This window comes from Squalius cephalus (assembly GCF_949319135.1).
Source record: "Squalius cephalus genome assembly, chromosome: 16".
Taxonomy (NCBI): Eukaryota; Metazoa; Chordata; class Actinopteri; order Cypriniformes; family Leuciscidae; genus Squalius; species Squalius cephalus.
The window spans coordinates 10,260,282-10,286,365 of NC_137137.1; the positions used below are offsets into that span (position 1 = coordinate 10,260,282).

The 26,084-nt window shown below is 36.2% G+C and overlaps 2 protein-coding genes across 13 annotated transcripts; one reads left to right on the forward strand and one right to left on the reverse strand.

The window, feature by feature from the left end:
- Positions 1–3,482: 3,482 nt before the first annotated feature.
- Positions 3,483–14,941, reverse strand: LOC307173623 (dynein regulatory complex protein 11). Of its 4 annotated transcripts, XM_079896863.1 has the most exons (20): positions 14,563–14,827; positions 12,894–13,020; positions 11,400–11,727; positions 11,188–11,307; positions 10,919–11,104; positions 10,769–10,840; positions 10,208–10,413; positions 9,217–9,301; positions 8,886–8,990; positions 8,629–8,704; positions 8,433–8,539; positions 8,119–8,205; positions 7,891–7,952; positions 6,656–6,738; positions 6,377–6,484; positions 6,041–6,240; positions 5,869–5,955; positions 5,613–5,790; positions 4,801–5,039; positions 3,483–4,626 (listed from the first exon to the last, which is right to left on the reverse strand). In XM_079896863.1, exons 3-20 carry the CDS (start codon positions 11,496–11,498, stop codon positions 4,507–4,509), a joined length of 2,220 nt encoding a protein of 739 aa, XP_079752989.1. In that variant the 5' UTR covers positions 11,499–11,727; positions 12,894–13,020; positions 14,563–14,827; the 3' UTR covers positions 3,483–4,506. The 4 variants fall into 4 exon arrangements, with proteins under 4 accessions (XP_079752989.1, XP_079752988.1, XP_079752987.1 ...); XM_079896862.1 differs by lacking the exon at positions 12,894–13,020 and having other exon boundaries at positions 14,563–14,941; XM_079896861.1 differs by lacking the exons at positions 12,894–13,020; positions 14,563–14,827 and adding an exon at positions 11,989–12,059.
- alkal1 (ALK and LTK ligand 1) lies at positions 13,280–25,385 on the forward strand. Of its 9 annotated transcripts, XM_079896893.1 has the most exons (7): positions 13,280–13,578; positions 13,809–13,890; positions 15,471–15,743; positions 18,742–18,795; positions 19,918–19,998; positions 23,461–23,533; positions 24,773–25,383. In XM_079896893.1, exons 3-6 carry the CDS (start codon positions 15,482–15,484, stop codon positions 23,523–23,525), a joined length of 462 nt encoding a protein of 153 aa, XP_079753019.1. In that variant the 5' UTR covers positions 13,280–13,578; positions 13,809–13,890; positions 15,471–15,481; the 3' UTR covers positions 23,526–23,533; positions 24,773–25,383. The 9 variants fall into 9 exon arrangements, with proteins under 9 accessions (XP_079753019.1, XP_079753022.1, XP_079753017.1 ...); XM_079896896.1 differs by lacking the exon at positions 13,280–13,578 and having other exon boundaries at positions 15,544–15,743; positions 19,915–19,998; positions 24,773–25,385; XM_079896891.1 differs by lacking the exon at positions 13,280–13,578 and having other exon boundaries at positions 13,815–13,890; positions 19,915–19,998; positions 24,773–25,385.
- The last annotated feature ends 699 nt before the right edge of the window (positions 25,386–26,084 follow it).

Sequence of the window (26,084 nt, forward strand, 5' to 3'; positions counted from 1 at the left end):
TATTCACTTTAGACAAAAATAGAGGAATTATTAGTGTTTATTTTTTGTAAAAAAAATAGTACGGATCCCCCAAAGTGACATTTGCGGGGGAAACCTAGCTTTCGCGCGAGCACGACAACTCGCCTGCTCATGTTTTCTAGGTTTCCTTTGATCGTGTTCGCGCCAAAACTCAGGTGAATGTCTCAGAGTCCCGCGAACGTCACTTAGGGTCTTCTTTGCACTGCTAGTATAAAATATATCATGATGATATACAAATATTCATAATGCTTGATTAAGAAATTATTCTTACATGCCATGTTTAGGAACTTCAGTAGCCTATTAGCCTACTCTCACAAGCCTTTAGGTACGGCCAGCAACTTCAAGTTTTTTACTCCAGTTGAACTCTAAAAAAAAAAGTGTCTTTTGTTACTCATGAGGACTGAAAAAGAAATATGCTTATTATTGTTGTTATTTCCGCATGTGCATAATTTATGTATTAATTATTATTTATTTATTTATTACCTAATTAACAATGCATTCATGTGTCTGTCTAAACACTCCTGTGACAGAAACAGATCTTAATAGTGAATACAACCTGTGGTTGGCTAAGAAATATGAAACAGACAGAAATGATATTTTCTTACACTCTGTGTAGGCCTAATTAGTTAATAACTGGGCATGCACTGATGTCTCTGCCAGTCTAGCTTATATGGAGAGGTTATGTCCATATGTGCAGATACAACTGAAGTTTGTCTAAATCAAATAAAGACAGACTAACCCTGCACACTTCTTTCTCACATTACAAACAAACGCCTCTCCCAGTTGTTGCAGTATGTCTCAATTGCTCAATTAATAGTTGGCCTCAAGTGTATATAATGCTTTGAAACATGACACCATCCTTGCATCCTTGAGATTAAAAACATGGAATAAATAATGAATTTCTTAGCTTGTTTGTATTAATCAGACTATATAGTCAAATAAAAAAAATTGGGATCTTATAAAATTGGAGTAATTACATTACTTTGTTAAGACTTTATCAAATCGTTTGTTGTTGTTGATCATGCACTAGAAAACTAGGTATTTAAACAACAATATGAAATCAGTCATGAGAAAAACATTCATACAGACCAGACATTATAGGGAAGAACAAACGGATCTACCATTCCACTCACCATTAGCTGAATTTGACATTTCCCTCACATTAAAGTCCATAAAAGACCCTTCAAACCATAATATTTGAAACTAATAACAAAAATACCAGAAAAAAAAATCAAAGTCCACCTAGGCTTTTCTGTAGTTCACGTAAATTCCTTCAAGATTATCCTCCAAACTTTGACCAAAGATACCCAGGTCAGTGTGCTATCCACTGTTTCCCTTGGCAGACAAGCAGCTGAAAGTGTTTTTCTTTTTTTTTTCAGCTTTCCCAAAGGCTAATACCAAACAGCTGACATATCTCCAAAATAGCTGTGCGTCATTATAGACAAAGATAGAAACATCTTGGCTACATGGAGCAAGTCCTGCCTGTTAGCATTGTTTTCATCCACAGATAACCAACCATCTACCTTTCACAAAGGATGGTTTGGTTCATTAGCCCATTTATTATATCTCTTAATTGACTATATACCTTAACAAATTCTCAGGCTTGATTCAAAGTTGATTCCCAGTGAATGAATGTTTCCTTTTATTGATTAACGTTGTGCTGACCAGAAGTTATTCACAGTAGCAGGTTCTGAGTTCATGAATCATATTTCTCTGAGAGATGCCAATACAACTGAGTTGGAAAGGTCACGGGAGATTAAAAGTTCCTGTCATTCAGCTGTGAAATCACTTGTTAGATCTGAATGCCCATACTGCAAGACTGTACAGTCCTGGTAAGTGGCATTCAAGCTGTCATGTTAAAAGAACAGGATTCAGGAAGAACATGCATATTCTCAATTGACAATTCAAGAATTATTTGAGACTTAAAACATCTTTTTTTTTTTTTGTCTATTAAGCACATCGCATTATCAAATTTGAACATCTGTCAGCGGACATATACCGCACATATTTGTCCTGCGTTATCTTGATGCATGATGTTCATAGAGACATTTTTATGTTAATAGCAGCATCAAACAGAATTGATTTGATTTGATACTCTAACTGGCTGGATAATAATTAGCTCAACCATGGCATGAGTTTGGGTGAGGAACTACCTGTTTCTGCCAACCAATGATAGACAGAAAGGAGGAAGTGTTTGAAAACTGTCATTCTTTTTGCTATTCTGTTTGGCGACGAAAGAAATTATGCACCTCACCTTCACAACTTAACTTTTACCTGTTTCACTGAATCAACCTGAAAGCCTGTTGCAGTTTGCCAAAGGAGTCTGTCAAAGGAGTTGCAGACATCCACCATGCATGTGTACAAGTAGTCTCAACTCAAAGTGACGGGGATGCGATATCACTGATGGCCCGAAGACGCCGTATAAATAGTAATTTGTTAAGGAACCAGAACCATGTGAGGATATGTTAGGTGAAATTAGAACTTGACGAAACAGCTGAACACTTCTTCACCTAAGCTCACAGGTCCTTGTTTGGAGCCCATCTCTGCAAGTTTCACATGTCCTTTGGTTTTGTCTCTCTCCACCCTGCTGACAACAGATTTATCAAGCCATAAATCAACTCGAAGTCACCTTACTGCTCAGTGCTCAAACTATATTGCTTTGCACTCCATTATTATAATTCTTAGCAGTTCAATTTGAACATATCATTTGAATTAATAGAAGTAGATACAATCAATAGACACATAAATAATTTGCAACAGTGTTTTTCAATCATGCTTTAGAAATATATATAAACGTAAAGCGATTCGGCTAAATTCAATCCATAGTACCCATGACACAGTTGGCACGTGAGTTTAGAGAGAGTGAAAACAGCATGACCTTCAGGATGTCAATGACGATGATGCTATTGTGCAGCTTGTTCCTGCTTTGCTTTACTTTATATAAGTAAAATGAAGCACCAAAACCTCAATTATAACTTTGTGAAATCACACAAGTTCTACTTTGATGAAATATGCAGATCTACATGTTTACCAGCACTGAGATGTGTTTCTTTGATAGAGTGCCTGTCCATTTGTTGATCTGAGATAATCCTTTAAACCCTAGTCTGGGGGCTGTCTCAGTTTCAGCCCAGACCAATCACAGATCCACATGTCTAACTGGGGCTTCAAAATCCCCTTCTCCCATTAGTTGTCCTTGACACATCTAAAGCACATACTGTCTTTTCACCTCTATGTATGGACCCCAACATCCCACAGCAGACACAGGGAAGAATTCTTATGCAGGGAAACTTGTTAGCTTCACTTCAAAAAAAAAAAAAAAAAAAAAATCACAAATACATTTTTAGCAGACTGGTGCACTTGCGGAGGTCTTGCCAGCAAATTGCAGCTTCAATATCTAAACAGTACTTGAATTTGGTTGTATAGGTATGTGCACTACCTTTCAAAAGTAAGTGTGTTTGTTTTTTGTACTTTTATTCAGCAAGGATGCATTACATTGAAAGTAAAGATTTTTAAATTGTTACAAATACATTCTATTTCAAATAAGTCCTGTTCTTTCTGAACGTTCTATTCATCACGGAATCCTGACAAAATGTATCACGTTTTCCACAAACTATTAAACTGCACAACTGTTTTCAACATTGATGAAATGCTTCTTGGGCATCAAATCAGCTTGATTTCTGAAGGATCATGTGACACTGGGGACTGGATAATGGCTGCTGAAACTTCAGCTTTGCCACCACAGGAAATAAATTACATTTTAAAATAGATAGAAATAGAATAGATCTTAAATAGAATAGAAATAGAAATCGGTTATTTTAAATTGTAATACTTCATAATAATACTATTTTCAATGTATTTTTTATTTAAAATAAGTGCAGCCTTAGTGAGCATAAGAGACTTACCGGCCCTAAACGTTTGTACAGTAGGGTATTATCCCTTTAGATATAAATTTTCAGGGCAGATTGTGTTTTAGAACTAATGAAGCGGAGGACCATCAAAATGGGAGCCATGTAAAGGTTTGTAGAGACATTGGCCATTTTCAAGCCACCAGAATAAGAATTTTACTCATTACAATTATTGAACCTAAATTTATCCTGAGATCCCCATTTTAGCTGCCATCATAGCTCTGATTGTTATATCAGATTAAAGTATCATCATTACTTTGCTTATGAGGCTTTCTTGAAAGTTATAAAAAAAGAAAATGTGCAGGCTATTTCCCAGTTTGTTAAGGGGAAGTGCAGATACGATGTGATACTCTGATCATGTTTTTCACACTGTGGTTTACATGCTCTTAAATGGAGATGGTATCTGTGTATTTATAGACCCACAAACCCTTTTGTCCCACCCCCTCAATTTGGATTTTCATTTACAACTGAACAAAAATATGCATATTATCATAAGATAATGATGGCATGAGCAAATCAATATTTATTGGTCAAAGCAGGGAATCTGCTACTGTGGTTGATCATGTTAACTCTTATCATATTGTTACTTTTTTCCTTTCTTCTTGTCACCTTTGCCTCCTTTTTTGGGGGACTCTTCATCACCCTCTTTCCCTAAGGCAGCTTTAATTCTCTTCTTTCCAAGGGGAGTCTTGGAATACCAGTTCTGTGAAGAAAAAAAAAATGAAGACTGGAAATAAAATGAATATCATGAATATCATCTTTCCCTCTCAGGTTGAGACTATCAACCAAAAACATACTATCTTATTGGCAAGTTTGCTATCAACTTCAATGTGCAGTGGGAAGCCATGCTATCTGACATTTGAGAGATTACACTTACTTTTAGCGACTCTTCTTCTTCCTGAAACACTGGGTCAATTCTAGCAAGTTGAGGCACAAACTCTGAAGCAGTTAGTGGACGTTTAGGCAACTGTTGAATGCGCCGTTCAGTCAAGATGCTACGTACCACCTGCACCATGTGACCCTGTGTGTAGCCATCGGAAATCTTTGCCAGAGAACTGAGGTCCAGGACGCTGGTCAATTCTCCTCCATTCTTTTTTATCAGCTCTTTCCACATTACTGTGAAAATATGCAGATGTATGATTGGAAACACTGACATTTTGCTTATTATTCTTTTATATGTATACACTATTATTTAGATATACACTTTGGGGTCAGCAAGATTTGTTTTTTAAATAAATTAATACTTTTATTCACCAAGGATGCATTAAATAGATCAAAAGTGACACTGAATTGATTTCTATTTTAAATAAATGCTGTTCTTTTGAACTTTATATTCAGAATCCTGAAAAAATTTATCACGATTTCCATAAAAATATTAAGCAGCACAACTGTTTTCAACATTGATAAAAATAAGAAATGTTTCTTAAGCATCAAAGCAGCATATAAGAAGGATTTAGGATCATGTGACACTGAAAACTGGAGTAAAGGCTGCTTTTCCACCACAGGAATAGACTTGCAATATTTGTTTTTATTTGTATTTTGTGTTTATTTTTTATAAAATAAATGCAGCAATGGTGAGCATAAAAGACATACATACTGTATACACACACAAACACATCTCATAATATATAAAGCCTCACCACTTAATGATTTGCTATTTGCTGACAAAAATCTAGAAAATTAGCTTACCATATCTTGATGCATAGTCCGGTCGAGGTATGAGGATGATCTTATTGTAGAATTTGCACAAGGATTTCAGGTCTGCACTGTGTGGATCATTTGTCGTACCTACGATTAAAACACAATCTTCTCCTTTGATGGACTTGAGGATTTTGGGCAAATCTTTCTTCAGACGCTTCGGATCTAACTGTTCATGCAGAATTAAAACATCTCATTAATTTTCATTTCACCACTAAACAGATCACAAGTAGGTTACACTCTTTACCTCCTTCTCATCTTTTGGTACTTTTTTGTAAAACATCTTTTCAGCATCTCCAATCCATATTACAGAGGGCTGCATCAGTCTGGCAACCTGCACCGAATACAGAGTACATCAAAATATCAATACTTAGCAGGCCACTTTCACAGATTTAGGCCAATATCTAACTAAACTTTACCTTAAACACCAGATGCAGCATCATCTGCAATCCACTCTTGCCAGGATATTTTCCAGCAATGTTTAAAGGTGAAAGGTCGAACAGATTGGCCCCTGTCTCCTGGCAAATGGCATGGACCAACATTTTCTTACCCACCCCTGATGGCCCTACTAGCAAGATGCTCTTTACCAGGGGAACCTTCTCATGAACTGCTTGGGAGCCTAGTATAGAACAATGTTTTTTTTATGTTTTTGTTTAGCTGGCCATATAAATCCAAGACATGAAGAAGTTTACTGTATGTTGAAGTGGCATTTCTGAAGTAAAAATATGTAAATCCAGAGCGATTAATTTACTCACCTAATGGTAAGACAGCATAAAGGGCTACAACTTGCCGAACATCAGATAATGATGGCATAGGCTCAATATCAGACTGTCGTAGAGTTGTGCCAAGGTAGCTATAGTCCCCTTTAATGAGAGCAGATGTGTCCAGATGTGTTATAATGGTTGTGAGTAGGATTAGTAAATTGTATATACATGTATATACATTTATGAACCCATTTAAACTTCTGAAAGGGCCAAACAAACATTACAGAAGAAGTGTTTATTTCTTTTTTTCAACATGAACTGAAACATTACCAAGATAATCTTTCAGTTTAACATTTTCTGCCTTTTTCAGCAATTCCTGTTCAACCAGCTCTTCAAACAGTGACTCTGTGGTCCTAAAAAAAAAAAAAAAGAGTTAGATTAACATAGAGTTCAATACACACATTCAAAGGTTTGGTGGCGGTAAGATTTCTTTAAATGTTTTTAAGTGTCATGCTCACCAAGGCTGCATTTATTTGATCAAAAATACAGTAAAAAAGGTATTATTACAATATAAATAAAAAAAGCAGCATTTTTCAGCAGCAATTACTCTAGTCGTAAGTGTCAAAAATCATTCTAATATGCTGATTTGTTGCTCAAGACACATATCTTATCATTATTATCAATGTTTCTTTGTTATAGTTCAATATATAGTTCAAAAGAACATAGGTTTTGTGAAATAGAAATCTTTTGTAATGATTGCAAATATTTTTACTGTTACTTTTGATCAATTTAATGAATAAAAGTATTAATTTATTTTAGGAAAATCTGACCGCTAGCTTTTGAACAGTAGTGCATTATTTAACATCTAAAGGGAAAACTTAACACAAAATGAAATTCTCATTTTATACTTATGTAGTCATACTCATGTAACCTGTATCTAACCTGTACCTGTACTTTCTTCCTTCTGTGGAACACAACTGGCATTCTTCCGTAATGAAATTGAATGAGTATCATAAAAGTGTGTTATACTGTATATTAAAGTATTTTAAATAAAGTGCAAAAGTCACACAGTAAGGACCACTTTTATGGTGCTTTTGTGTGTTTTTTGAAGCTTGAATGTTGAAAGCCTTAAGGTGATGATACACAGGGCAACTTTTTGAGCAATGTTGCTGGGCAATATTGCCGAGCGATTGTTGCTTGGGCACTTTCCCATTGAAAATGGGCAATAAATTTCTATCTGGATACTCTAGATCAGTCGTGGGCCCTGTGTCTCATCTGGTTTCCCGTTGACGGCAACATTGCCCAGCAACATTGCTCAAAAAGTTGCCCTGTGTATCATCAGCTTTAGTCATCATATATGGCATGAAAATGAACATCTGATACAATTATTTTATTTTTATTTAATTATATTTAATTTTATCCTTCTGTGTTTCATGTAAGAAAGAAAGTCAAATCAGTTGTGAAAAATGTAGTAATTAAAGGCATGAACTATCCCTTTAATGGTGGAGAATTCCAAACTTCCAAAAGCAAAATTTCAAACAACTAAAACAATAACTTAAAAAAACCTATCGGCTGTAAGGTCTTTGTCCTTCTTCTTCTTCTTTCCGCTTTTTGATGCCTTCTTTTTCTGTGTAGTCAGAAAACAAAATGTACATAAAGACAGTATAATAACTGTGTTGCAAGCAGAGGCAACATCATTTTCAGTTTCTTCATTTACAATGTGTAACATAAGACATCCAGGCAATCTCTCTGATGTTCAATAAATCCATGTAAACAGAAGGGGTTTACTGTACTTTTGCAGCACCCTTGCCCTTTCCGCTTTTTTCTTTATCCACAGCCAGCTTCCAATTAGCCAGCTCCTGTCTCATCAGTTCATCCACCTGAACAAGCAATAAAAACCAACGTCTCTAAAAGCTAGGATTAACGTTAATAAAAATGACAATAATTGTGAGAAACATGTGGCCTTAAATTTTCTGATCATAAGGAAACTTTAAAAAGAAAAACGGCAGCCAGTGAAAAACAGCACATACACGAAGAGCAGTTCAACACCAGTAGGCTAGCCATCTTTTACAACAAGCTATAAGACATTTAATGAACCATCAGTCACCTGTTTTCTTATTTCCACTTCAATCTCTTTTCTCTTCTCGTCTTTTATCAGCTCCAGCTCGTGCCTTTGACTAAAATTCTTGGACTCGTTTCTGTTTTTCCAAACTTCTGCAAATCAGATGAGACAGTCAGTCACACCCTCTCTCTTGACACTGATATGTTGTTATTGTAACACTTCATTCTTCAATTTTCCTTGCCAGAAAATGTCTTGTATTCCCTCTCAAGATCTGCCAGATAGGCAGATGGTAGCATCTTCAGTCCAGGCTCTTCCTCCTGTGACAATCCAGTTATATGTAAAATATCAGAAAAAACAAGGAAAACTACACTCAATGAGAAGTACAGTAGTCATAATTGGTACTCATACTGCCTTCAGTGATGTTCTTTTCAGTGTTTTCCTGTTTACAATTTTTTTCATTGGTTTTCTGTCACTTTAAGTCTTCTCCTCAATTCTTACCTCGTCTTCAACATTCCCTTTCTTTCCTTTTTCTTTTATCTCCTCCTTGCCCTTTGGCTTTTTGTTGGCATCATCCTCCTCCTTTGCTGCCAGTTCTTCAGCCAGCTTCAATCCAGACATGGACATGACAGATTTTGTCAATGAAAACATGACAAACACTTCATACTGTATATTCCAAATTCATTTGATCATAATCATAAGAATACTAAACAGGATGGATAAAGAACATCCCAGAAAAATGTGATTATTCTGAGTCTTTTCTATACATAGTTTTTGGTCAAAGATTAACATACGGTATATTGACATGTACTAATTATGTGAACATGTTTACCTCCTCAGGTGTTTTTTCTGCAAATATAAGAGCTGAACCTCCATTCTCCTCCTCTGGGTAGTCAGGAAATGAGCCTGTTGCATCACTATTCACAAGTACTCATGTTAAATGTTGTTAAAAGATGCTTAGTAAAACCCTAAGGTAATGGGTGTTATACGCAACAAACTTCCGCATTCTGTACGACAGGTTGCATCGCTTGCGGTTCAGGTCTTTTGTATGTGCTTTGTTAAATATAGAGCTGTTTTACTCAAGATGACTTCAAAGGAGCAACCATAGATGAGCATAACCGATGTCCATCGCATATGCAGATTGATATCTAAAAGTTTTTATATTTTTCTTCCTCTCACTAAAACGCCAACAAACAAAAAAACTATATAGGTTAGCTGATTACCTTACAGGCACACTGTGCACGATTTGCATATTTGTATAACAGCTTCAAAATCATTTCGATGGTAAACGAACTCGTAGTAGGGCAAATAATCCCGATAGCAAAGCAGGGGGGGACCAACCACTCAACGCTGGCAAAACCAGCAATGCAGGTTTGAGAGGTGGCGCCCCGCCAAATCTCGCAAGAATCACGACTTGCTTTACGGCACGACGTCACATACATCAGCAACATATGAAGCAGCCTCTATGGAAGACACTAGCACGCATTTCAGACATGAATCATGGCAGAGTCGACGAAGAATCTGAAGAAATTGCGGTTGGAAGAGTGCAGAGACGGCTCTGCGGGAGAGGTATTTACGGCAGTAACGTTAAATACAAGTAATCCACAGTGACTATAGGGGTCGCTGTTTGAGAAAAACGGAAACTGCATAGTGTGCCTTTAAAAGTCCATAGACATCACAGTCAGTTCATACTGTTCATTAACACTTTCTCCGACAAGCGGACGCAATGAGACCTGTTTGTTCATGTGATGTTTGACATAAACCTATATGATTTTATGGTGATTCATGGTTGTGTGCAAACATTGGCAAGAGATCCCACTCACCGGCACTCTATGAACCACTGTCTGATCTGATCTTTCATGGTCTCCTTCATTTCTGGGCCTTCCACGTCCCTGAGCTGATAAATAACAGATACGATGGACTTCTGATAGTCATCCTCATGTTCTTCTTGCTTGGTCAGCCTGTTGGCCTTGTTGTTCTGGGCAGCCAGCTCGTTTTGGGATGGATAGGACAGTTTTGGATCCATGGCCTGAAGATGGCACAACCATAGAATCACATGAAACAGTATTAGAGTTCCATCTACTGGTGGCAACACGATGGTGGCATACTCAAAATGTAGACAAGCTGTAGAATCACAATGAATCTTTATTTATGACTATCAATACAAAGCACATACCTTTGTTAATGTGCTTTGCATGTAATGTAAAGTACCATACAATATAAAGGGTAAATACACAACTATTAAAAAATATGGGGTCAGTAAGATTTAAAAAAAAAAAAAATTACTTTTATTCAGTAAGGACACATTAATTTGCTTCTTTCAAAAATATTTAAAAATCTTATCGACCCCAAACTTATGAACAGTAGTGTACACAATATCTTACCATTCCAAGAAATATCATTTCCTCTTCACGCAGCCTTTTTGTCATTTTCCTTTGCATGAAGCCTCTCCACACCTAAATAGAGATTTTAATAATGTACTGCATTCCTATATAAATATAACTAATTTGTTTTGACACAATAGTATATTGTACCTTCTGGATACAAACTGCAGCCTGGTCAGTGCTTACTGCCTCTTGTTCGTCAGCTTTCTTCTGTCTCTCAGAGTCTTTGTGTATCTCCCTCATGAATTTTGCCCTCAGTCGGCCTTGCCGCGCTCTTTCAGCCACTTGGATGACTTTAATGGCCCTCTCCAGAGTCAATATACGCATTACATTAGGCTGGGAGAGGCAAGAGAAGTCATGTTAGAGAATAAAACAATCCAATTATTTTTGTTTATGATGAAACAAGCAATTTAACTTACTTCTGTCTTTTCTGTAACATCCATTTGGTTTAATATAGCAGCAAACAATCTTTCTCTGTCCTGCAGCACTTTGTTTCGCTCGTGAATGAAATACCTGGGAATTGGAATCTCAAGGTCCTCCTTTGATAAATGTGAGATTGAAATGATGATTTATAGATTAAATACACTTATAAAGTTGTTTATACCATAGGTGACACTCTAGTCAAACTCACAGGGGTTAATTTCAGGTCTTGAATGATGTCATCCATATAGTGGTACTCTGAAAATTCTTTTTCCACCATTTCGTTCTTGAGCTCCAGAACACGACCCATCACACCCTCCAGCACCTGCCTAATCGCACGCCTCTTTTGGGGGTGAACACTTTGGTCGTAGGCCTCGTCCAGCTTCCTGAAGATCTGAGCATAGCAGACGTACAAGGTGGCAATCCTTTGGAAGAACACCACTCTGTCTCTCTCAGGGCGGAGAGGTTCTTCTGGGAGTTCTTGGTCCAGCAAACTGCTGAGCTCCTCATGAGCTTCAGACCAGAGTTTATTGTATGTGCTGCTGGAGGTAAACTGTGTCTTACTCATTGGATTGTTGTGAACAAGCTAAGGTATTAATAATTTAATAAAGTTAAACATTATCTTAAACTTAGATACAACATAATATTTATATTTAAAAATATTAAGAATTACTGACAGAGATTTTACAAAATGGCTAGTGCTAAATCCATAGCAAGACTGCGAGAATTTCATTTTTTGAGACAATATTTCCTTGAAATCACATTTGAAAGCACATTTACTGTGACTTTAGCCTACAAACCTGTGGGACATCGTTTGATAAAACTCGCTAACGTTAAACGGTTCCTTCGAATCGCAGGATGTTCAAGTCTGACTGTAACGTTAGCTTGTTAAAACATTCACTTTTCTCATATAAAGATGAAGTTAACAGCTAGAACAACACTTCCGAAAACAAGTAAAGTGAATCTTGAAATAAACACATTTCTACAGCAGACATTCGTGTGCACGTCTGACTAACTTGGCTGAAAGTTGTTGTCAACTTGTTTCTACGGTAACGCTTACGCAGAACGGAAGAAGATCAAATGTCGAACAGTGTGAATTACATCAACGTTTTACCCATGGTTTTACCAGGTTTTACCTAACAGGCATCATTCCTGTACACAAATAAACAAATATATACGATCAGATAAAATATAATTTGTATAGTTTGCTGTATGCGTATTTATTCCATTCCCTTTAGTATAATATAATATAATATAATATAATATAATATAATATAATATAATAGTGGAAATCTATAATTTATTACCGTTGACCATAAGAAATTGAAACATCAACTGCAACAAGACAAAACTGAAATGCCCAAATTTTCAACGCCACGTGTTTATAAATTTGAAGGCTTGTATTGAAGGTAAGAGAAGGTAAACGTCAAATAAGTTCTGACTTCAATTGGAAGAACAAGTGGTGGGACCAACAAATAACAGTAGAATTAGTACAAACTAATTTAGTTACATAGCCCCAAATGCGAACGAGGCGATTTAAGAAACACCTTAAAAAAATAAAAAACATCTTACGAATGGCATCTGCAACCCTGGTTGGAAAATTCGTCAATTTAAATCAGTATTTAATATACGTTAGATACACAGAGTTAAATTCAAGAATCGTCTTTAATACGAAAAATAAAATGCTTTAAGCAAAACTATTTACGTTTGTGTGAGGAAAGGCGATAGGCTATTAGGCCTACATGTAGTTTCAGAACACACCGCTTGATGGCGCCAAACACCATTGGCACGACACCGGCGTGGAGAGTTCACGAGGCAATACCATTGATTGACTGTAAAAATAAATGTATTAATTAATTTAGATACACAGAGAATCAAGAATCATCTTTATTGCGACAAAAAAAAAAAATGCTTTAAGCAAAACTATTTACTTAAAGCTTTTGTATAAGGCCTACATGTAGTTTAAGAACACACCGCTTGATGGCGCCAAGCACAATATTTTGTATTGAAAAAACGAGGAGCGTTCATGACTCATGATGAGGCATAAGGCATTAATACATATTATCAGTGGCGTAGCAGACCCAACTTTTTGATAAAGGTGATTCTGTCACTTTGAAACACATTACACGTGTTCTCTGGTATTAGTTACTTAAATTTTAGTGAACTAACATTCAGCCAATCACAAATGTGTCATCATGAGGTGAAACCATCTCTCGTGCGCGTCTGCTGGATAGGTTCACATTTCCCGCCAGTAGGCTAATCTGATGTTATCAGTGATGCTCTCTGTATTCGTTCTTATTCATTGCCTTTTTTTTATCTGACAGGTTGGGAACTTGACGTTAAATGCACTGCTTAAAAACAGTGGATAATCCTTCTTTCAAACACACAGTGTAAGTATGTGTTTAAGAACGATCCAATGGTGGTGGTAAGTAGCCTACCGCATTCCAATAATCATGTTTTTGGTATTAGGTCAAAGGGTATCATGGCACTGATTACTTATTCCACTTTAATATGTAAAGTTAAGGTTACTTTAAAAGTAAAGCATAGCTTTAAATGTAGCCTACTCATGCAAAAGTGACATTCAAGTAACTGCAAATATTTTTTTATGTTCCTAATGCAGCATGAAGCCATATTGATGTCAAGAGAGGAAAATGCCATTTCCTTCAAATTCCCATATGAGAAGCAGGTTCAGTGACATCCCTGTAAGAGCAGCAAGAGCTGTGTCAAATTGTGCCTTTTGACTTTGTACTTTTAAATTAATCAAACTGAGAAAGTGTTTTCAACTTTTAGGGATCCCCTGGATAGATCATTAATGGCACCAATTCTAGATTATAACAGCTTTAAACTATTTTTAGTGTCTGTCTGTTTGTTTGATTGTTGTTTTTTGTAAACACTTACATTTGTTTGGTTTGTGTGAATTTTTATTTATTTTTAGGCTATAATACAATTGCAGTCTGAATTATAATTTATGTTGGTAAAATGTTATTACCATCACACATCATTACCAACACACACTGTATCAAACTTGAAGGCTGGCCAGATTTTCAGGACATGACCCCTGCAGGACTTTCACAGACCCCCCCCCCCCCCCCCCCCCCCCCCCCATGGGGGGAGGGGGGGGGGGGTACAGAGAAATATTAAGAAGCTTAAAGAAATAACCAAGTTTCGAGTGCTTACCTAAGGCATGAGAACAGGTTGAGACAATGTGATAATTCATCAAATATTTTGTCTAAGTGCAATTAGACTATTGGTCTGCGTTTACTTGTAGAGATACAAAAGTTAAGAACCCTGGAATGTATGCGTTAAGCGTGTAATACCAGCACATAGCCAAGTGCAAACTATAGAGTTGGGAGGTGGAAACAAGCAGGGCTTACCAGGATAGCGCGCTTAGTGCAGTCACAAGACCCGGCCATCCATGAACAAAAACATCCAGGCGTTAATTTCAGAGCTCAGCTACATTTAAAGCGAGTATATTTGGATAGATGGATACTTGAGGTTCCCCATCATTTCCCTGGGGGACGTGGCGCGATGGATATCTCCAAGGACATTTACGCGTCCAGCTCTCTGCCAGCTATGATTCTTTTAATAAACCTCAGAGAGGAGTTTTGAGACACTTTTTATAGTTATCTGAACTTCTGTGATGAATTTAAAACGAAAGGAGGGGCGAATGTCAAAGGAACTGACCACGAGTTGAGAAAAAAAAAAAAAACCTAAGAGAAAGATGTCTACATTTGCCACCCACCCGAAATCGATTGTATTACATTCAAGAAGCTTCGCACTTGACGTATAAAAACAAGACGCATGTTCTCAAGAAAGACACGAGACAACAGAAACTGTTGGAGGATATATTTTTCTCTGACAACTTTGCGTCAGCATCATTAGAGGTACAAGCACCTACCAATAGGCTATATAATCGCGTAAGTTGCTATTTATTTTGCTTATGTGAGTACAAATTGTATGATTATAGTAAAGTGAATTGAATTGTTTCTCTGATTTCAAAGTTTAAACATGCTATACAGTGCAAAATAGTTGAATTTGGGTAATTTCATGTACATTCAGTCGGCGTTTTATTAATAACTTAGGGGAGTTTTATTTAATTATTTAGGCTTTATTTACAGTAAGGAGTGTTACAGGTCGTGACTTATAGGTCGGACTCGAATCTACTGCGTAAACGCAGGACCACTGAGCCACTGTTTTGCCGTCTGAATGCGTGTTTTACGCACGTAGAACTTTTGGTACGAGGATATAATGACAATGTTCGCTTGTTTTGTTCGTTTATCAGGCTGGAAAGCCATGCGGGCTGAGAAGAGATGGCACATATTGTTGAGTATGATTCTTTTGCTCATCACCTCCAGCCAGTGCATGGACAGCAAGGAGGTAAAGGAGACGGAAAGGAAAACTCTTCTTAATCTCATCCTGCAAGTGATCAGGGACAATCAGGGACCCGCGTCCAGACGCATCACCAGTGGCCTCTACTCTGTCTCTCAAGATGTTAAGTTTTCCTCACGTGAAAAGACTGCACATTTGTCCAAGCCGGACAACAGCAGACCAATAGGTAAGCTGATTTGAGATCAGGTGATGATACAAATGTAATCCTGGGCATTAACTACTTCCTGTTAGTGGGAGTTTTTGCCTGCATATCAACTGCACTTTTAATGCTTTAATCGCTTAATGCATGGACAGCTGTTCATAACTGTCTTGTCTTATATAGTCTTGATTGCATTGCAGTGACAGCAACATATAACCTGTATTATTTGGGGTCATTGTGAAAAATCCAGTAAAAATGATATGAAATTGGATTAAGGGACACTCTTTTGATCTGCAGAGGGTAGAAACATGAATGTTCATGGTCTTATTAGACAGATCACATAATGCTCAAATCATCGGTGAAGATCTAAGGACTATTCAAAGACAAGTTTAAAAGCTTGAGAAATCATGTGTGCCGTTAGAAAACTGTGCTGATGACCTGCATTTTGTGGGTAAAAACCTGATTGCATTTCAGCCATGTAAGACTATTTTGTCTGCCTAAAATTTGCCTCATGCATAATAACTTTAGTTATATATCTGACATAATTTGATACCTTTGAAATCTTTCATTGAACCCAATGAAAATGACTTGTGCCTTTAAGTTTTATGTAATGGAAGCTGTCCATGCTGGAATAATAATACTCCAAGTACTCATTGCAATTGCCAAAAGAGTGTTACCATTTGTGCTGTGAAGCCTGGACTAGTAAATACCATGATCATTTAGATCATTATATTTACAGCAACTACTGAATGTTCCATGTCATGACATATTATAGTAGCTGACCGGTTTTGTGGTGTGTTTAGAGGCATTTTAGCATTTCCGATACCCTTGAGAATAGTTCATTATACTCAAATACAGATTAATTTGTTTCTGTGTTGTGCTATTACGTAGTTTCTTCCCTTACTTAACCCTTACCTAGTTTGACTATAAAACAAATTTCATTGCATTTTTACAGTGACAGTTTTCTGGTTGGGCTGATTCAGAATTGTCAATTTAAATGTCTTAGCCATAAAAAAATAAAATAAAATGATTGGCGTGTGTTGTTACACAAAAGTGGTGTGCCAAAGAAAGAATTACACCCATAAACATCTGCTATTGCTGATCTGGATGAACTTTGATTGAGTTTACTGCCTTTAAATTTTTCAATGAGACTGATTTTAATTCAGTGAAAACATGCTAGTTTTAAAATGTTGATGCTGATATATCATGGGACTTTTGTATAATCCAAACAGTCAACACACTGTACTGCACTGTAGCCTTCTGAATAGAACAGCCCATTAGCATAGGCAGTTAGTCATCTTATATAAGACTCAGGTGCGACAACATGCGTATGGACCCGTAATTATATTAATAATTGTTTGATAATGCATCATCACCATGATTGTCTTATTAAAAATGGGAAAAGAATGACCCACAATAGAAGAATCTGTAGGCATCATAAATGTAGAAAATCGCTGTATTTTGAATGAAAGAGGAACTCATTCATAACGCGGTCTTGGTTATCCTATGTTCTGAGACAGGTTAAAATTAGCTGCTGCATGGATTTGTGGACCTGACATTGATAGGCATTACAAATTTGCATGCAATAATCTCCTTACTCCAATAGACTGGAAGTGATATAGACTACACGTGGGGACAAGTATCCCAGGGTCGGGCGGGCCACAGATTGTACATAATTAGCAAGGACCCCAAGCCTCAAGCTGATTTACTGAGTGCTGGATTATCAGTCTGGGATTTATTGTATATTTTGAATGGGGCTGTCCATCTTTATTATATCAATCATGTAGTGACCGCAGACAAACACATGACGTATATGACTGTAATCATCATCTTAAGAGGGGAAGTTTTCCAAAAAGTTGTTGCACATTTGTACACTACAAGATTTAGGAGTTTGAGATCTGACAGATTATATTAATAGTATTTACAAGACTGTCTGTAAATTACCATTGTGGACCGCTGCAAATTAAAGTCATGTTTTCAGTTTTGCAAACGTTTTGGGGAGGTCATTAATAAGACAAATGGCTCATTAAGAATGTCTTTATTAAATTTACTAATAATAGAAGTCAGTGGGATATCTCTTTATTGATAGCTAAGGTAACAGTCTTGTACAATGACTTCAAGCCATGTGCTAGAGAGTGTATTCAGTGACTGAGCTGGACGCAAGCTGATGACATAATCATTCCCAGACTAAATACACCGAATCACATCCGTTAATATAACAGCTGTGTTTTTTCCATGTACATTTATATCAGAAATGAATTATCTTCTGCCTGAAATGCTTATATTAACTTTATAATGTGTCTTTTTTAATATTCACAATTAACTCAAAATGGAAATCTCAAGGTTTTATATATCAGCAAAAAAGTCTTCATTTTCCAATTGAGATGTGATGAATAGCGAACGTATGTTATAGTTGGCAGAGACTTCGTGTTGTTTAACTCATTTAACACTTACCCAAAGGGAACATGGAAAATTTACATTTTGTTTTGTTAAACCTATAAAACATACTGTAAAATTAAAATATATTTGTAGGCCCAGATTAAATTAATGAAACAACTAATTCCATGATTTATTTTAAAGAAAAGTTGTAAAAAAAACAAAATATGTAAAGTTTGATTTGGATGAGACAAATTGTTGTGGAGTATTTCTCCATATACAATGGCAAATTTTACTCACACTACTCCACAAAAATACCGTGTTCTTTCTTATTTTCATCCATAAAATGTCTCCAAACAAACCAAATCAAGCTGCATGCAATAACAGCTTCTGTTTTTCTCAAACTGCTTCAGTTTGAGATGAAGCTACTTGGTGAGTCAGTTTTTAACCCACAGTATCAATTGCTTAATTCAGTTCAGTTCAAAATGGTCAAATTGCTAAATAATATCTAGCATTTTAGGAGTTTAAAGAACATTTTCTGGTTTGGTGTCGATGAAGGGGTATATGAGCCTTACTGAATAGGCAGGGGTGAAACATTAACACAAAAACATTAACACTGTCTTTTTGTCTGTCTGTTTGTTTGTTTCAGATATTGTCCCAAGAGACATAAGCATGAAAGACAAATTTATAGAACATTTTACAGGTAAAAAAAAAAACTTTCATCTTTTTTAGTACAAAATATTTCATGCAGACCTGTTGATGAGGTCGAGATGTGTGATCCAGCTCTGTTCAGAATAGCATACTTGCGTAATACTTTTACTGTTTCTGCAGTGTATATAGTATACGGTGCATGCACAGTATGTGGATTTTCCTTGTCATATGACCTGCTACCTTTGCCACTTGTTTACTTTGTGAAATATTGTATCCCACAATGCAGTGCACTAAACCTGACCTTCCCATTCCGATGTCAAGAATAAAACCAAACCAATCTCTTTCTTGACTCATCATTTGATTGGACTGGCAAAAGTTTAGGCTATTTTAACAAAATTGGATTATAAAAATGTCCAAGATAATAACTAGATATGATTCATTGACTTGCATGCAACTTGATAAGGTCATGTGAAAAATGTTGCTGGGTCATGTGACAACAATGTAGCATACTACTGTTTCAAATGCATGATAATTGTGTGAAGTAATGCTTCTGTTCACTTGCTATTTAAAAAGTAGTTGGCAGTATATAGTATATTCAGTATTCAGTACCTCTTTCTTTATTCTCATTATAGGCCTGTTTTTAAATATCTCATTAGTAATGCAGTTTTCCTCATAAAACATAAAGCCAGTCAAATAAGTTACGCCTGCAGTAGGTTAACTGAGGTAAATTGTTTCTACAGCCTTTGGGTTGTGAAATACATTTTGTACTCCAGCCAAATATTTTTCAGGAAAAGCACATTTAAGATTATTCATTGCAGAATCTTTGTTCATCTACAATAATTAGTGTTAAAATCTGTTATCCGGATGCTTATACAATGAAACTTTGTAACGGCTTTGCCAGAATCAGGATCATTAAGTCTCTGCCCTTGTGATGGCATGTCAAACGTTAGCATGCACTAATTCTCCTTCTGGGCTCTGTACAAGTAAAAAAGTGACTCAGTAACAGCACCTTTACTTTACCATCCTCTTGGTTACGAGTTTGTGAGATTAGGCATAATGCCTGAGTAGACATTAAGTAGTAGTAGAAATTAAAAGCCAAATGATTTCATTCACCAGAATATCTAATCATAATCCATAAAACCTATGATGATTGAAATCTTTTTTTTCCAAGCAGGACCAGTCAAGTTTCCATCTGAATGCAGGACACATTTCCATAGAATTTATCACAACACAAGGGATTGTTCCAGACCGACATGTATGTATATCTTTAAGATAAAAAAAAAATTCCCCCAAAAATGACAAATTTCATAATTTACTCATTTACGATCATGCCATTTAAAATCTGGATGATTATTTACTGCTATGGAACACAAAAAAAGTATTTCTTTGTCTATAGTAAACATTTTTCAAATATCTTTTGTGTTCTGCAGAGGAAATAAATGCAGACAGGTTTGGAATGATATGAGCATGAGTAAATGATAACAGAATTTTCATTTTGGGTTAAATACATGACATGTTTCCCTGCAGACTCAAATTAGGTTATGTTGTCATGATCTTAATTGATTATGTTGTATTATGCTGTATACAATGTAAAAAACTATGTTTAAAAGTAGTAAAGAAAGATAATTGGAGTAAGTTTTTCAGTTTTTCTATTTAAAAATTTCACATTTAATTAATTGTTACTTGCAGTTTGAATATTTTCTACAGCAAATTCTTTTCATTGTATATGTATGTGCTTGTGTTTTATAGAGACTATAGAAATGCTGCCTACGTTTCTATTTCTCTTAAGTAAAACAAAATGTTTTGACAGGGCGTTACACCGCAACGAAAATGCTCCTCCACCCTTAGTCCTCATGGACTTTGTGGCGTTCAGGAGATTTCGATTTTTTCAATAAATAACGCTTATCTAATGGTCCATCCATCGTGTTACTCTGTATAGAGAGCAGAAATGTCAAAACTAATCAAATCTCTTATTCTTTAACTGTACTAAATTTTATATTTCACAAAAGAGAGACAAACTAGTTGCCCAAAGTGATTATCAGATTTATATTCTGGGTCACAATAGTTGCCTTATTTCCCCTAGACATTGGGGTTTTTTTTTTCTTAAGTAAAAACACGTGTGTTAGTGGCCAGAGATGTTTTGTGAACTTGCTCCATGATCCTCCTCTGTTGTTTTCCATAGAGAAAGAAGGGTTGTGAAATTCAGCCTTAGATATTGTGGATATTTCTTTTCTAAAAAAGGATCTATGAATTATTGAAAGTAGTAGTAAAGAAAGTGCATGTCTAACAATGTTATTTGTTACGGTGAGCTTTGTTCATGCATAACCGACCATTTGTATTTTAGCACTTGGCAGCCATGAGGAACACTGGGAATGGCTAAAAGTATAATAATTCACAGCGAAATCAGAGATTCTGTCTTCAAAAACCATTTTTATGACTTAAATGCTTCCTATACTGTAGTAAACTTGAAACAAGATCCACAAGTTCACATAATAAAACATCATTACGTTTTCACATACGGTAACAGTAAATCTGAAGCCATTCCAATGCTATATCCTTTTAAGATACTTATAAGTGTTTGAGTTCTGTTTTGAAATGTCACTTTTAAAGGAGAGGGAGGGAAACGTGGCAGTACCTTGAGAGAAAATGACGGCAACAGTGCTTGGAACAGGACAGCAATGGGATGTTCAGACTTCACAAACACCATTAAGGGTGGAAGCATGTGGTGCTTGAACCCACACAGTCATTTTAGGCCATCAAGTACATTACTGGGGCAGAGATGAAGCTATTTACAGGGATCCATCTAACCCTTAGCCATGTTCATATACTGTATACATCATCCCGTGATGGTATGAGAGCCCCACTTAAAACTGAATTTCATCAGTGCGTTTGAAGTGGTGACGTTTGCTTCATGTCACAGCACAAGCCAGAGTGTCACTAGCTATAGTTCCATCCACCTATTTTTATATGCATTTTGGGATATCGCATAAAAAAAACGCCGGATGGAAACTCCAAGATGCGCAAAAATTCTGAAAATGTGCATAAAAACGTAAGCGCTCAAATGAGGTGGATCATTTTTTTATTCGGTAAGAAGACACGTACGCATTAACACATTTACAGAATAAATCCCTCGATGCGCAACAAAAATAACTCACGTGACTTCGCCTCAACGGTGGATGTGATTGGATAACTGGACTAATCAGTGGAGCAATTCCATTGCACAGCATCTCAAATGTTGGCTTGATCATTCTGAGCCAAAGTCTGTCATCAGAATAATGTCATTGGTATAATGACCTCCCAGAAGTGCCTCACATGATTGCGTTCCCAAACACCAGGCATCCGAACGCAAGATAACATGACAGTGTTTATTGCATTTCATCTTCACGCTCTGAGACCAAAGTCATTTATGATGTACTTCTGACAAAGGAGATACTCTAAAAAGCTGAAAACCCAGTTTTCAGCCAACAAACCTGCATCAGGATTGAAAGACATCACCAAATACAAGACACCATCCCCGAGCACTGTGTGGAATCACCAACTCGCTGATGACCTAAATGAGTTTTACTGCAAGTTTGAAAAGCCCGGTCTTACACCCCACACCTGTTCTGACCTTCTCTCCATGCATTCATCAACACCTCCAACAACCCCACTCTCCCTCCCTCCTGCACTTACGATCTATGAAGAGGATGTATGCCAAGTCTTCAGAAACATTTCACCAGCATGAAGTCATTTAAAAGACTGGTGCTGGCCCACCTGAAGGACATCACTGGACCCTAGCTGGACCCCCTGCAGTTTGCTTTTTGGACAAACAGGTCTGTCTGTGGATGATGCAGTCAACATGGCACTGCATGTCCCGCAACATCTTGACAGACTAGGGACTTATATGAAGATCCTTCAGCTCGGCTTTCAACACCGTCAATCCAACAGTCCTCCAGATCAAACTAACCCAGCGTTCTGTTCCTAGCTACATCTTTCAGTGGATCACCAGCTTTCTGACTGTTCTACTCTGCAGTCATAGTCTGTCCTCTTCACTTCTGTAACTGTCTGGTATCGGCTCGGCTACCAAATCAGACCTCAGAAGACTACACTGCTGGGAGGATCATCTGTATACCCCTCGCCATTCTTCAAGGGCTGGCAAAATCACTCTGGACCCCTCACATCCAGGCCACGTCTTCTTTGAACTGTTGCCGTCTGGTCAGTGCTACAGAGCCCTGAGCACCTGAACAGCCAGGCACAAGAAAAGTTTCTTTCCTTGGGCCATCTACCTCATGGACAGTTAAATGCAATAAACAATGGGCAATAAACATGTGCAATACACAACACTATTCATACTTATATTTATTTAGAATACCATACCTCTTATTCACATTCCCTTGCATTTGTATAACATATCTGTACATAAAAGATTCTGTCATCAAGACAAATTCCTTCTATGTGTTAGCAATGAAGCTCATTCTGATTCTGATTCAGTAGGAAAAAAGAGCCATATGGCTTCCTTGATTGCAGCAACTATCATTTTTATTACAAATATTTTGCATCAATTTCCCAGGAAGTGACGATTTTGTTCTCTTGAACACGAGATGGGAACGCTGCTTTATTGGCAAATGTTTTATGCGATACTCCAATTTTGTGCATAAGTTCAATGCTAACATAGCTAATGTCTGTTTAACGTTCTGAAAGTAAAAATTCCTTGTTTTCTTTTTCTTGTCCCCAACAGATTATAAAAGATGTGCACGATTGCTAACAAGGCTAGCTATGAGTCCCCTTTGCACACAATCATAGAAACGCATGTAAGTACAAAGGTTTTTAGCTGTTTTTAACTAGCTATTTGTAAGCAAGGTAAGTTTTTTTTGTGGAATGCATTTTGTTCAATGTCTTTATTTAATCCATTTTGACATGATCATGCATATTAAAAACATTTATGTAAAAGTAATATAATAATAACATTATGAATTTTTCATAATTATATTGATGCATATAATATTATTTATTTTCTGAATCAAGACAACTGCAACATTTGTAATATGATAGTCAAGTCTGCTCCCAGTTACTGTTGGGAATGTTTTGCATGCTTCTTTAACTGAAACCTTAGAAGAAATATTGAGCAAGATGTAATGTCAGTTTAATCATGGCCATCTGGTGAATTTTAGGCAGTTAATGCACAGTTCACACAGACAGAAAACAAGACATCTTCCACTTGCAAATTTGCTTTGTAACACACATTTCCTATAGTTGAAACAACCACTTTGAAAAAAGTGATGTGACAAAGTCTCTCAAGACAAGAGTCCATCTTCTGGCAATTAAAATGGCAATTAAATGTATAACGACTTAAACTGATTTGTATATCTTCATGTCTGTATTGCTAAAAAGCTGTGTACTTGGATCTAGCAGATGTTTTCTGTCTTGTGTTGCAATTGCTTAATGCATTTTTTCCTGGTAGATTGTACAATTTAATAATTGTATATTAGATTGTATAATAAAATGATGAAATCACTATCTTGACAGTCAGTCAGAGCTCATGTGTAAAAGAATCAAACATTATTCATTTAATTCTTAGAAACATTCTCAAAATAGTTCAAGACCAAACTATGACGCTAGAATCAGTCTGTCTTGCGACATCATCGGCAGCATGACAGCTGTGGAATGAGACTTTTAAAGAACCTGTTAGTGAAAGGTGAAAGAATCCATTACCAGTCTGAATGTCAAATGATGTGGCTGGTGAATTACGGTGTTTTATTAGGTTATGATTACTCTTGCTCAGACTGGTTTTCCTTTGAATCAATTAGATACGGTTAAATTGTCTTTTATGATGTGAATAAGTGATTTCCATTCAAGTGGAGAGTAATGCATTCAAGTCTGAAGTTCATTGTTTCTGTGTGTGACAGGTTGAGTTGCTGGAACTTAATTTCGTATGCTGTCTTCTTCATACACCTTTCTAACTGTAACTGTGTTTTAAAAGTATTGATTTAAATGAAAAGTAAACTTTAATGTGAGTAAATATTTGACACATAATTCTTTATGTGCCACAGGTCCTGAGGATATAAAAGAAGAAACTCCAGAGATGTTGGAGTAAATTATTTTTTCCAAGGAAGTGCCTTCAAATCATTGCAATTAACTGTCATTGTTTTTATTTTCTGTCATTTCCATTTCCACAGTATAATTGTTCTTTAATAATAATAATACAATATTTTTTGCTTTTTACCATAATTTATGTTTGTTAAATGCTTTAAAAATGTAGTTTTTTTTAATAGCTTTGCTTTTTATATTATGAGTTTTAAAGAAAGTATTATTTATCATTGCAGCCAATTATTTATTTAAATGACCTGTAAATATTCTGTCCTAATTACAAGAGAGGATATGTATCTCATTAAGCCATTATTACTCTTAAATATATTTGTCCCAAATGTATTGTTTCTAATGCAAATCTAAAAATATTTCATCCCTTACACTTTAAAAAAAAATATTTGTGTAGGCCTATATGAAAGTTCCTTACCATGCTGTCATTTTCATGATATCTACCATTGGCACTTATAGAAATTCAAATGATGAATTATTTCAAATTATGAAAACACATTGTTTGTTTGATAACAATGGTAAAATTGCACTGATGCTTTGAACGAATTAAAACATTCAAGCACTACCATTGTTTTTCTTGTTTTTTTTTCCTTTTTATGAGTTAAAATAAAAATGTTTGATCTGATGATATATTGCTCTAAAGCATTCCCATGGCTGATGAAAAATTATGTGTGAGCATGAAAAAAATGTTTTGGTCTCTTTTAGCTGCTATTGGTGAATGATTGATTTGAATTATGAAATATTTCTATTCCCGCAATTGAGCAGATTTCATAATAGCTGACAATCCATTTATTCTGTTTCGGGGCAACATAAATCTGTCACAATATTATTCATCATTCATATATCCCAACAGTGAGGCAAGTATTGTCTTGTTTCACTCAATTGCTCACATATTAATATGCTGTCATGCATTTTCATTGCACTCCCCCTTTTCAGAAAAAGAACAGTTAGGAGTTATAGTTCTGAAATGGTTTAGCAAAACAATCAAGCTGCAAGTCTTGATTTTGCCTTGGATTAAAGTAACTTATCTGTTTGTTTTCAGCAGCTATGTAGATACAACATCTCTGAAGTGTGTGTGTTTAGCACTGGAGTAACAAGATTACATCTAAAAAAAAAACCACACAAACCAGAGTGGACTTTGCTTTAAATGAGCAAATAAACAAAGACTATTCTCTCTTGGAGATCCTGTTCTTGTATTAGGGATGACAAACATTTTGACTTCCCCTTATGTGGGTTTTGCTAAAACAATGCAAATTAGATTCTTTT